At 42.5% G+C, this 12,661-nt stretch overlaps 1 protein-coding gene across 1 annotated transcript in view; it reads left to right on the top strand.

Moving 5' to 3' along the window:
• LOC306916795 (copine-8) overlaps positions 1 to 12,661 on the top strand; it is a 109,511-nt gene that overhangs the window by 55,814 nt on the left and 41,036 nt on the right. The window contains exons 4-5 of the mRNA XM_079494822.1: positions 181 to 284; positions 5,220 to 5,259. Of these exons, the coding sequence (XP_079350948.1) occupies positions 181 to 284; positions 5,220 to 5,259 (144 nt within the window). The remainder of the gene's footprint in view (positions 1 to 180; positions 285 to 5,219; positions 5,260 to 12,661) is intronic.

Here is a 12,661-nt window from a genome sequence, read left to right as displayed (position 1 = left end):
TAGTGGGGGTCCTCTCTCTCTCAGTTCAGAGGTCCTTTGCCTGAAAAACAATGAAGACCCCCCCCCCCCCCCGTTCTACAGTATCTATGTAACTCATATTTGTGTCTATGTCGTTCTGAGGTCTCTACAGTATTTAATATGTAACTCATATTTGTGTCTGTCGTTCTGTGGTCTCTACAGTTTGGCAGGACGGAGGTGATCGACAACACGCTGAACCCCGATTTTGTGCGCAAGTTCATGTTGGATTACTTCTTTGAAGAAAGACAGAATTTACGGTTTGACTTGTAAGTAAATTATTTCATTTTTATATACATTTTTGTCACAATATGTCCTTTATGTGAAAAATGAAAAAGTTCAATACAAATTTGAGAGAGAGAGAGAGAGGAGAGAGAGAGGGGGAGAGAGAGAGAGAGAGGGAGAGAGAGAGAGAAACTGGTTCCCATAACAACGGAAGCTCCAGTGGAATGAATGGAGGTACTGGTATATAGGAGTTGACAGATGCCTTCAGGGAGTGAAAAAACACATTTAACCCCTTCTAGTCTGGTGTGCCGAGCAGCGCACTACAGTTCACTATGGATTATCGCCTACAACACACCTTCACACTACCAGAACACCGCCTTCAATAACAAGGCAGCCTAGAAAGCAGTGGTTTCCAAACTGGGGGTCCCCAAATCATTGTGGATGATTAGCTTAATGTGCTCGTCTGACCATATTTCGATTCGGTCTCCTCATTCCACGGTAACGGGGCATCTTTTCGCTGCGTAAAATATGCCTTCTTCCATCTCCAACTGTATTTACTCCTCATACTCCACACGTTCCATTTCCTTTATTTGATGCGGATTGAATTCACATCTGCAGAGAAGTCAGGTGTTTTGGTGAACTATAGAATGCGATTGTTTGATCCACAACAGAATTCGAATGAGCCTTCACACCTGCCAAACGAAGCGCACTTTCCGACAATATGCTCGTTTTAATCGCAGTAAAGCATTCTGGTGTGAATGCCACCGTAGTCTGCAGATTGTATAGGAACTTACATAAGTAATTTATTTTTTACGTTATTGACTCTGAGCCTAATGCTCCGTTGATCGTGGAGAACGGGTTGGTCTTGTGTAGGTTCACTTTATACTTGTACAACTTTTGTTCTAGGCACTGGTCAGTGGGCACCCTGTGTCCTTGTTCCATGTTGCATCATGTAAACAGGGACATAAACCATATTATATTAAATATTAAATATATATTTAAAATGCAAGTTGCCTTGAGAGCAGTAATTCTCTTTTTGTATTTATTTCAAGGACCCCCCAGTTTAGTAGGCATTACCTAGGCACAGATCCCCATAACTCAGAGAATGAACAAAGGGTCCATTTGTTCACTCTCTGAGTTACAGATCCATTTGTTGTCTCCACCATGGGGAGAGAGCATGTTTTGCACTCCGTCCGTGTGTGTGTCCGTCCGTGTGTGTGTGTCCGTCCGTCCATCCGTCTGTGTACAGCTAATATCCGGCACCGTTAACCCGGTCGATGTCAAATTTTGCACACACACTACCTGGACGCCAACGATGAACCTCTGCCCCAAATTTTCCAGAACGGCCTGTTATAGCGCCACCAGGAGGCCGACTTTTGAAAAACACATTTCTTTATATTACTCCTCCAGATTATGTCGAAAAATCCCGCAAATTGTTACACACTATCTCTATAGTGAATAGTCATGTGTTCAAGACGGATCTGTCTGATATTTCATATTCCATCCTAATTGGCTAACATTGGCTTTCAAAGTTTGCAGGATTGGCCCGTTTTGAACATAAAGCCTCAAATCATGAACGCATGAGCGTGCAATTTACGTGAAATCTTTCACAGACTGTCCTACTAGGCTGAGGAATATATCCCATCCTTTTCACATTGGCCTGTTATATGTAGCACCACCAACAGGTGCATTTTTGCAAAACCCATTTTTGGAGCAAAATGCCTCAAATCATCCAATTGCCATCCAAGGCGTAAGAAGAAATGGCACCCTTTTCACATTGGCCTATTTTTCACTCTCTTGAGGTTTTACTGCCCTAAGCAGATCTACAAGCGTGAGCTTGTAGATCTGTTGGGGGAGACAGAGAGGAAAGTAAAATGGAACAAAAAGGTCAAATAATGGGAATAAATGATACTGTCTTGTCACAATTATTACATAACGTTCTAACCGCAATAACTTTAGACAATCACAATTATTTTCAAAAAAATAGCAACCATAGCAGATCTGTAAGTTTGTAGATCAGCGATGTCTATATGCTATTGTATTTGTTAAATAAAAATTATTTAAAACATGTCAGTAATTTCTTTGTATTTTTCAGTTTCAAAGCCTAAATGCTAAACAGAAATGCATTTTATTTTTTATTTTATTTTTCACATTTTGAAGTGCGCAAAACACAATGAAATCGTCAAATGAAGCCTGTCGTTAGTTATACAGGGACACGTGAGTCTAAGTAAACTAGAATTCAATGTTGATAAAGTAAACTAGAATTCAATGTTGATATAGCTCTAATCTGATTCATGGCTTTAACGTTATAATAATGCATTCAAGTTGTATGTTTCAAGGTTGCATGACTCAAGTTAATCTCATTAACTGTCTTGATATATGTGCCTGTTCTTGTATACCCATTGGGGGATTTTATTTAGCTAATGCTCTCTGATTTTACTTAGCATGCTGCTTCGACAAAATTCAGAGAATATGTCCCAGAGCGCGGAGCCTTTAATGCCAAATTTAAGTGTATACCATTTGTTGCAATAAATGGTCAATCTACTTTGACCTGAGTGTTTCCTGTCTAAATTGCTATTATCTGTGTGACAATTAATCGTCAACTTAAATGTTGTTGATGTGACAGCCCTACAGTCATAAGAGATTCTTTTGAAATCTATATTGTGTGTGTGTGTGTGTGTGTGTGTGTGTGTGTGTGTGTGTGTGTGTGTGTGTGTGTGTGTGTGTGTGTGTGTGTGTGTGTGTGTGTGTGTGTGTGTGTGTGTGTGTGTGTGTGTGTGTGTGTGTGTGTGTGTGTGTGTGTGTGTGTGTGTGTGTGTGTGTGTTGCATTCAGCATGCTGTGTGATTAATGTGTGTGTTTACGTATGTGTGTCTGACAGCCCAGTAGGAATGCTTGATGGACTATAAATAGCATCGGGAGACCTGAAGCTATTGTGTGTGTGTGTGTGTGTGTGTTCAATGTCTAGCATGTGCCTCCATCACTTTGACAATTGCTCAGTGTGACTGCTGTGCGTGCGTGCGTGCGTGCGTGCGTGCGTGCGTGCGTGCGTGTAATTCTCTCTTTTCCCCAAAGGTCTCATCCTGTGCTTCTTCTCTCTTTTCATCCTCACATTTTCAATCGTGCATGTTTCTCACACTTCTATTATGAGAGAGAGAGAGAGAGAGAGAGAGAGAGAGAGAGAGAGAGAGAGAGAGAGAGAGAGAGAGAGAGAGAGAGAGAGAGAGAGAGAGAGAGAGAGAGAGAGAGAGAGAGAGAGAGAGAGAGAGAGAGAGAGAGAGGAGAGAGAGAGAGAGAGAGAGAGAGAGAGAGAGAGAGAGAGAGAGAGAGAGAGAGAGAGAGAGAGAGAGAGAGAGAGAGAGAGAGAGAGAGAGAGAGAGAGAGAGAGAGAGAGAGAGAGAGAGAGAGTGTGTGAGAGAGAGACCAAAGATGTCCTTTACAGAGAGAGAGATTATGAGAGAGATTTGTTTCTATTAGACACAAATGCTTTTCACAAGAATGATACCACAAATAATACCACAAAATTACTTAATTGTTTTTCTTGGTCTTGCAACAACTAACAAACAACACAAATCTGACATTGGTGTATAAAATGTCATACAACACAACCTATTACCTTTAGAGTTACAAAAAAGTGTACAGAGGATGAAAACAAAGGAATTAAACAAGCCACATGCTATATGACAGAGAGTGAATTTGAATTGTGTGCGTGCGTGCGTGCGTGCGTGCGTGCGTGCGTGCAATGCATGTTTCTCTGTGCGTGTGCATATCTTTCATGGTGTCTGAGACCAAGTAACCGATATATGTCTCTGGTTAGTCTGCAATGGCTCAGGCTAATGAGGGTGGTAGATTGGCTATTTTCTGTGAAGAGGTTTGTTTGGTGTACCTCGTCGTAAACTTGTAATACATACAATATCATATCTTCTCTGTCGAAACCTCACATGTCCAAAACTGTTACTTTTCAGGATTCAAATTTAACCCTGAATCTTTTCCATGTTATCCAAGTTATCTAAAATAGCCAATCTACACGGACAGGATACATGCAACGGACATTCAAAAGAAGGAGAAAAAAAAGAAATGGAAATGATGTTTGTTTGTGTATGTACTGTATGTCCAGCATTCGGAAAATAAAACTGAACTGAACTGAACTACTCGCTCACAACGCGACACCTTATTTATGACGACTTTTGTGTGATACTGTAGTGTACCAAAGTAGGGCATTTATTTACAACAAAACATAAAAAGTTGAAAAACGGAGACACATGGTTCATTGCCCCGACATCAACGTTATATTGGTTTGCTCCAGAGCTTTGCTTTGGATGAAGTGAAAAGTCTTTATTTGTAAGTGAAGTTTTCTTCCTTTATTTAAGATTGCCCCCAAAACTGAGGACACCGGGGCCTGGGATTTGTGTGTGTGTGTGTGTGTGGGGGTCTTAGAGTTCAATTACACACACTGTCACACACAGAGTCATTACGGCGCCTATTCGCCAAAGTGTTCTTGCAGAATAAATGGCCACAAGTATGGCCGCAGAAAAGAGCAATTCAATTTTAGTGGCGGGTGAAATTACCTGAGCTGTCAAACACTTCCTCCGATCGCTGAGTGAACTGGCTGTGATAATGATTGGCTGAGTGAACTGGCAGTGTGATTGGCTGAGTGAACTGGCTGTGTGATTGGCTGAGTGAACTGGCTGTGTGTTTGGCTGAGTGAACTGGCTGTGTGATTGGCTGAGTGAACTGGCTGTGTGATTGGCTGAGTGAACTGGCTGTGTGATTGGCTGAGTGAACTGGCTGTGTGTTTGGCTGAGTGAACTGGCTGTGTGATTGGCTGAGTGAACTGGCTGTGTGATTGCCTCTCGTGTCGCCCAGACAATCAGCCCCACATGGGAGGAGGAGCGTCCACACGTGGCTCATACTATCTGCCCTTCTTGTGGGTGTTGGGGTGTAGTCCCTGACGTGTTCCGTTTCCTTCCTGTCTTCCAGGTATGATGTTGACTCCAAGAGTGCCAACCTGTCCAAACATGTGAGTACCAATTTGACAAATTATGTTTTATTTTTATTCATTTTTGTATTGTCAGTGTACACAGGAAGCATGGAGAGAGCAACCGAGTGACATGCTGCAAATGATCTGGCAGGACACGCTGTTAGACATTAGAGCCCCATGTGGTCTGAGCCCTGAGCATTGGGCTGTAGGGTCACCCAGTGAGCCCTGAGCATTGGGCTGTAGGGTCAGCCCAGTGAGCCCTGAGCATTGGGCTGAAGGGTCACCCCAGTGAGTCCTAAGCATTGGGCTGTAGGGTCACCCAGTGAGCCCTAAGCATTGGGCTGTAGGGTCACCCCAGTGAGTCCTAAGCATTGGGCTGTAGGGTCACCCCAGTGAGTCCTAAGCATTGGGCTGTAGGGTCACCCAGTGAGCCCTGAGCATTGGGCTGTAGGGTCACCCCAGTGAGCCCTAAGCATTGGGCTGTAGGGTCACCCCAGTGAGCCCTAAGCATTGGGCTGTAGGGTCACCCCAGTGAGCCCTAAGCATTGGGCTGTAGGGTCACCCAGTGAGCCCTAAGCATTGGGCTGTAGGGTCACCCCAGTGAGCCCTAAGCATTGGGCTGTAGGGTCACCCAGTGAGCCCTAAGCATTGGGCTGTAGGGTCATCCAGTGAGCCCTGAGCATTGGGCTGTAGGGTCACCCCAGTGAGCCCTGAGCATTGGGCTGTAGGGTCACCCCAGTGAACTGACATTTTTGAATGGTGCAACCACTCCCTTGCGGAGCTATGTGTGTGGCTGGCTGGGTCTGAGCACTATGTGTGTGGCTGGGTCTGAGCACGAAAACAGCATGGTTGTTTTTCACCACCTGTGCGCAACCTAACACACACACATTAATATTCGGTGTGCCTGTACTGTACTGTACTGTACTGTACTGTACTGTACTGTACTGTACTGTACTGTACTGTACTGGACCCCCACACGGAGTTGCACCACTCACTTCACACGACTTGGCAGTAAAAGGCCTGCATTCAGAAAGTTGAAATGCAAAAGTACTCCTGGAATGAAATTATACTTAGTACCAAAAGCACTTATTTCAGCAATTTTCATCTCACTCACTCTCTCTCTCTCTCTCTCTCTCTCTCTCTCTCTCTCTCTCTCACACACACACACACACACACACACACACACACACACACACACACACTTTCTGACTCTCCCATCTCCATCACCCGCTGTCTTGCTGTCAGTTGTCACTGTTCACTTTATAGATGTCCCGCAGGGACAGACACAGACTGCCTATTATGTCAGTGGTTCCCTACCTGATTGTTTTTAGTTTTTTTAGGGGGGTGGGTCACCAGGCCATCCAGGCTTTTGGTGAATCATTTGATTTGATCACATTTTATTCTGTGTCAAATAGTAGGCTATATAATATAATTATATAAAATATGTTTTTACACAGAGCCAAATGTTGTTTGGTCATGATTGAAGCCTTGATTCCAGGCTTACATGATTTATATATATTTTTTCTGAAATCTCTTTGGGAAAGATGAATGGGCTTTCCATCTGTGGAACCACAAACTGGCGTCACTGCTATGCCAAGTGCTAAGTATTTTCCTTCGCACTTTCTCGGTTCCAAGTATTTTCCCGCACACTCTCTCGGTTCCAAGTATTTTCCTTCGCACTTTCTCGGTTCCAAGTATTTTCCTGTGCACTTTCTCGGTTCCAAGTATTTTCCTGTGCACTTTCTCGGTTCCAAGTATTTTCCTGTGCACTTTCTCAGTTCCAAGTATTTTCCTGTGCACTTTCTCAGTTCCAAGTATTTTCCTGTGCACTTTCTCAGTTCCAAGTATTTTCCTGTGCACTTTCTCGGTTCCAAGTATTTTTGCACTTTCTCAGTTCCAAGTATTTTTGCACTTTCTCGGTTCCAAGTATTTTTGCACTTTCTCGGTTCCAAGTATTTTCCTGCGCACTCTCTCGGTTCCAAGTATTTTCCCGTGCACTTTCTCGGTTCCAAGTATTTTCCCGTGCACTTTCTCGGTTCCAAGTATTTTCCTGCGGACTTTAATACTTTATTGCTCCCCATAGCAATCGGAGCAATGCTAAAAGGTAAATTGATGGTCACCGCTTTCATATACGACTGTAGACACATCTGTCACTTTGACAAGTAAGCTCAGTTTGAAAAATGCTTATATACCTGATTTTCTGTCTGGATTTTTTAGCAATTTGCGTGAAACGTCCTACACACAAACACAATCTATGGACCATTATCTGATATCCCGGTTGAAGAGAAGTTTGTATGTGAAAACATGAACATCGAACACACTGTAGTAATGGACAATGATCCCATAAACCAGGACATACGATTGTTATCAAAAACACTGAATGATTTAGCTGTTTACAATGGAACAACTGATTGTGTCAGTGTAGCTCAGCTAGTAGAGCTCTCGCCCTTGGACCTTGGAAGTTTGTGTGTTCAAATCTGGGTACTGACAACTCTGCCTATGAGTCTTATTTGTACATATTGTTCTTATTGCTTATTGTCTTCTTTCTTGGTCCCACCTTATCGCTGCTTGCAGCTATATTCATTATTATTATTGATGAGGGCCCAAGTAGGGCCGGGCCTTAATTTTCGGGCCTGTTATTGTGACCTTTGGTCGCAATAATAGTGTCTGTGAGTTTATGACTGTCTGGGCCCGATTAAGCAAGTGGAATCTAATTACATATAATTTTACAGTTTTTAAGACGTGGGGGCGTGTGCAATGTCATATTACAATTATGGGCCAGGTAAGAAGCGCTTTCGACACCCCGTGGTGTGAGCAAAACGGCCTTGAATTAGTCATGGGAGTGTTTCAGGGAGTTTTGAGGCTTACCCAATGAACATGTCCGTACTATTCTCTTTACGACACCAGCTGATGTCCTCATGGAATGCGCCCTTTTCGGCAAGTGGTATTACATTTCTGCAGACTGGCACCATAGACATGACATGACTTTGTCACATTTGGGTTAATTATTCATATTGCACTGCATGCTGTCACCTTTATGCCTCAAAAGAACAGATCCACAAGCTGTCACAGCCATGATGTGCATAGCTTGTAGGCCTATGTCTCTATTTTGTTAAGTAACTTGCAGTTTTCATTGGAAAGTCATTACAGCGGCGCAGCCATATGCTAAGGGAGGGAGATATACGCACATCATCACTTAATTTGTTTCTGTTCTAAGCATGAAAAACAGCTGTAAAAATCTTTATTCTAGTTGATTTGATTCATAAATGAATAACTAAGACTTTGAAATGGCACCTACCTATACCTTTCAGATCGGAATGGAACTGCGAGTAGATACGCAGCATTGGCTGGCAAATTGGCAATCCATGCATAATGTTCCCAGAATCGTCTAACCCCCGAACATACAAGTTCGTTTGATATTGTTTAATTCGATAAAAATAGAACCATGTACCATACAGCGAATGAAAGCAAGATTCCTAAGGAATATGGGGATTTTTACATTTTAAAAAACGGTTGAGAAATGAGAGAACCATGAGTGTTTATAATATCAAATATTATAAGAATAATATGAAAGACAAACGGGCTGTGAAGAGCTCAGCTCACCATCCCGACAAGGAGGAAATATAGCCTATAGTGCATGCACGTATATGCACTGACTGTTGCACACACGCTCTTTATTTGTTTCTATTGAAAAACACCAGTAAAATAACGTTTATTTTATTTTATTTCATTCGAGTCACGACGAAGGAATGAGTTGAAATGCCATACGCGCGCCATGCGTATTGCTGCGGCCCCAATGTTATGGTCTTCGCTCGTAGCATTTTATTGAAGAAGAATTGAGTCGGGTGTGATACAGCATATGAAAGCTAACTTCCCAGTGATTATGGAGATGTTTTAAATTTTTTTAAAGGTTGAGAAAAAATCTCAATGTTTGAACGTTTGAGCCAGAAAGCTCGTCTCCTGCTGTTGCCATGTCTCATAGAAACAAGTAAATAGGTCTATAAACATACTCCCTAAAGAATCGCATATAACAGGGGTATGCAACCTATTTTAAATGAAGTGCCATGTTTTTATTTTCTAGATAGTGAGTCTGCCATATCAAGATTCATTTTAATGACACCACATTAAAATTTCCAGCATATTTTGATTGTCCACAAATAAATAATGAATAAAGTTCTTCCTTCTTTTTACATATTTTCTTGCACATTGTTATAATGATCATTATAAATATATATCCCCCTGCAGTCAGAGTTCATAGTTTTAATGAATTAATGTGATGCATTGTGAGCTGGTAGATCTGCTATTTTCAAAAGTAATCTTTGAAAAAAGTTACAATTGTGGAATATTTTTGAAAAATGTTATTGAAACATTTAAAAACACAAATCTGTCATGGGGGTCACTGGCTTAGTTGGGCAAATGCATTCATCTGGGGGTCCTTGACATGGGAATGTCGCTGTGTGAGGATCACTGGTTTAAACAACATTAGGAGAAAAGCCCAAATAAGCACTTTAGAAACAAGAAAAGCAACCACAACTACCAATATTTAAAAGCAACTTTACAGAAAAAGAAGCCGCTTATAATAAACAGCAAACAGACATGGCAACACTCCAGAGCCGCTCAAGTGTAAAATCAAACAGTGCTTTTTGCTTTTAAGACGTGGTCAGACCCAGGTCGAATCGGTATGCGCTGAGTGTTTTTAGGTCAAGGGGCTTAATAGCAAATAGCGCAAAGCGAAAATAATTAACATATGGACACTCCCCCAATGCTAAATTATGCAGGAACGTGGTATTCCATATGAGTGAGCGCTCACCACGGCTTCCATAATACGAAAAGGCGCAGAGCGAGGCCCAAATCTGTATTACCGCATGGGTTTTTCGTCTTGCTTAATCGGGCCCTCTGTGTCTGTACAGGAATCCAAGAAAAGCGTCCTATTTGGTGTGTCCTCCAGACAGCCTCTGAGGTCCTCTGTGCTGAGTGTGCTCACAGACTGTCTGGAGGACGCCACCACCGTTCATTTCAACACCTAGAGGGCAGTGAAGCTCATACCTAAGCTATTTTGTTGATGTTTCATCCGTTTCAACAGCATTGATTGATTGATTTATTAACAGTTTGCAGAATTACAGTACATTGCAAGTACAACTCGATACAAAAACTCTTAACTGTGAGTGGACGACACCATAAAGCATTACACTTGTTTACAATAGGGCCCACCATTTTCAATTCATCAAAACATTTAGAGACGTAAGAATATACACAACTATATAGTCAAAACAGGAAATCATCATAGAAGAGGTAAAAAGGGAAAAGAAACATATGCAGTGAGGGGGGAAACCCCACCTGTGTTAGTGGATAAACTCTCTTAACTAGGAACGTACAATTTAAAGAGATTCCAACCGTTGTCGCCTCTAAGTCATGGACTGCGCGGCCTTTGGGATCTGGGAAATCTGGGAGGAAAATGGCGTTCCTACACGACATACACGGTGGTCAGAAGAGATCATGCTTTTGGCAGTGCACTCTATAGCCAGTATAGAGCAGTGGTTCCCAAACATTTTAGCTCGAGACCAAAAAGAGAAATTTGATGTTGATTGTGAACTTGTAGATCTGCTTATTTTAATGGAATGCTTTTGAAAAATACATTTAAAAAAAAAAATCCTTTAGAAAATCTTTTATTAAAAACAAAATGTAGGTAACAAAAAATAGAGGGGTATTCACTCGCGACCCATACAAATGTATCCGTGGCCCACATATGGGTCCTGACCCACTGTTTGGGAAACAGTGGTATAGAGCAGGGGTTCTCAACCCGTGGGTCGCGACCCCTCGGGGGGTCGCCAAATTATTTTAGGGGGTCCCCAAATTATTTTCAAAAAAAAATAATTATTTTCACGATTTTTCAAAAATAGCAGACCTACAAGCTCGTAGCGCGCCACTCGGTGAGCTTGTAGATCTGCTATTTTTCAATAGCTAAATTATAACAATGCTTAAAACACCAAAAGGGGTTCCCGCCCAAAATGGTTTAAGGTTATTGTAGCAGTCAATTTATATTGGGGGTCGGGAGGGGGCGGGGCGGGGGTCCCGAGACATTGCCAAAGCATTTCCGGGGGTCCCCGGCCAAAAACGTTGAGAACCCCTGGTATAGAGGCCCACAACATGCCCACAACAATACTGAATCGAGCAACTTTAAAACTGTCTCGGATGTGAATAAGCCTGAATAGATGATAAAATGACAAAGGGTTTTTGAAAGTGAAATATCCCTTTAATATCCCTTTAAGTCATTATCTTGAGAGAGTGTCTTAGAAATGTGACCTCCTATGTGGCAGACCCGGGTTCAAATAGTAATTAAGTAAGTGGAGTCTGTAATAACGTTGCTTAATACAACTTCTACGTGATGAGTTTACTTTATGCAGAAGGTTATATAGTCGATAGTCCCCTCTGCTCCATCTCTTCTAACACACTATGGCCCTCATTTATCAACTCGGCGTACGCCAAAATATGGGTGCACGCCGGAATTACCGCAATTTTCGGCATTTAACATTTCCGCAAAACCTTGAACTTGAACGTGCGCCAGGTCGGGAGCTGTCGTAGGCTTTGTCCTCAGCTGTTTTTCTGTCGTACACAAGCGGAGCAGCATTGTCTGAACTGCTGACAGTCTGTCACATGCATCTAAAAACATATGCTTTCACTCCTAAAATGTATAAAACTAATAATACATGTGAAAAAAATATATTTTGTAAAGGCATGTAGGATATGGGTAGGATATTTCCAGGTGTGCAAGCAATTAAAATCGCGCAATTAAAAACAATGTTGCAAGTTAGATGCTTAAGCCATTTAAACACTGTTTTGCATAATGGGAGGATTTGGCTGCCTGTGCTGGAATATTTTCATGACGGGACCGTCGGAGAGTAGTGCAGAGTGAAGTTAGTGAACTGCTGCAGCTGTCAAGAGCTCCCAAAGTGGGTAGCCTACTGTAGCCTACAGCAGGCCGATGTCTTTCTGGAGTTACGGTATGTGCAATCTCCTGTTTAAGGATAAACCCGACACGTCGCTCGAATGCCAAATGTGCCGTGCCAGTGCAAGTGGGGACTGCATCGGAGATAGGTAGGCTAACCCAGCCAGCCCCCCACCACCAGTGCCAATGCCACATGAGGCTACGTTAAGATTTATGCTGCACATTCATATAATTGACAGTTGACAGCCCAGCCACTGTACTAGCGAGGCAATCTAAATAGACTGTCATAAACGTGCATGGTCACGGTGTCATGGAGGGACCACAGTGATAGAGACAGACAGACAGGACAGGAGGAGATGCACCTATTTGCAAAACAGCAGTGTGTGCCTATTTGTTATTTAATTCATGGTTCACAGGTTCAGGCGCCGTCCGTCTGTTTACCTTGTAGCATTGCTCCGGCTAGTAGAGACCTCCTCCGTCCCCATCAACGATGCG

This window comes from Electrona antarctica (genome assembly GCF_951216825.1).
Source record: "Electrona antarctica genome assembly, chromosome: 23".
In the NCBI taxonomy this organism is placed as follows: domain Eukaryota; kingdom Metazoa; phylum Chordata; class Actinopteri; order Myctophiformes; family Myctophidae; genus Electrona; species Electrona antarctica.
The sequence above is the reverse complement of the archived record's forward strand: the minus strand, read 5'-3'. Positions and strand labels throughout refer to the sequence as shown.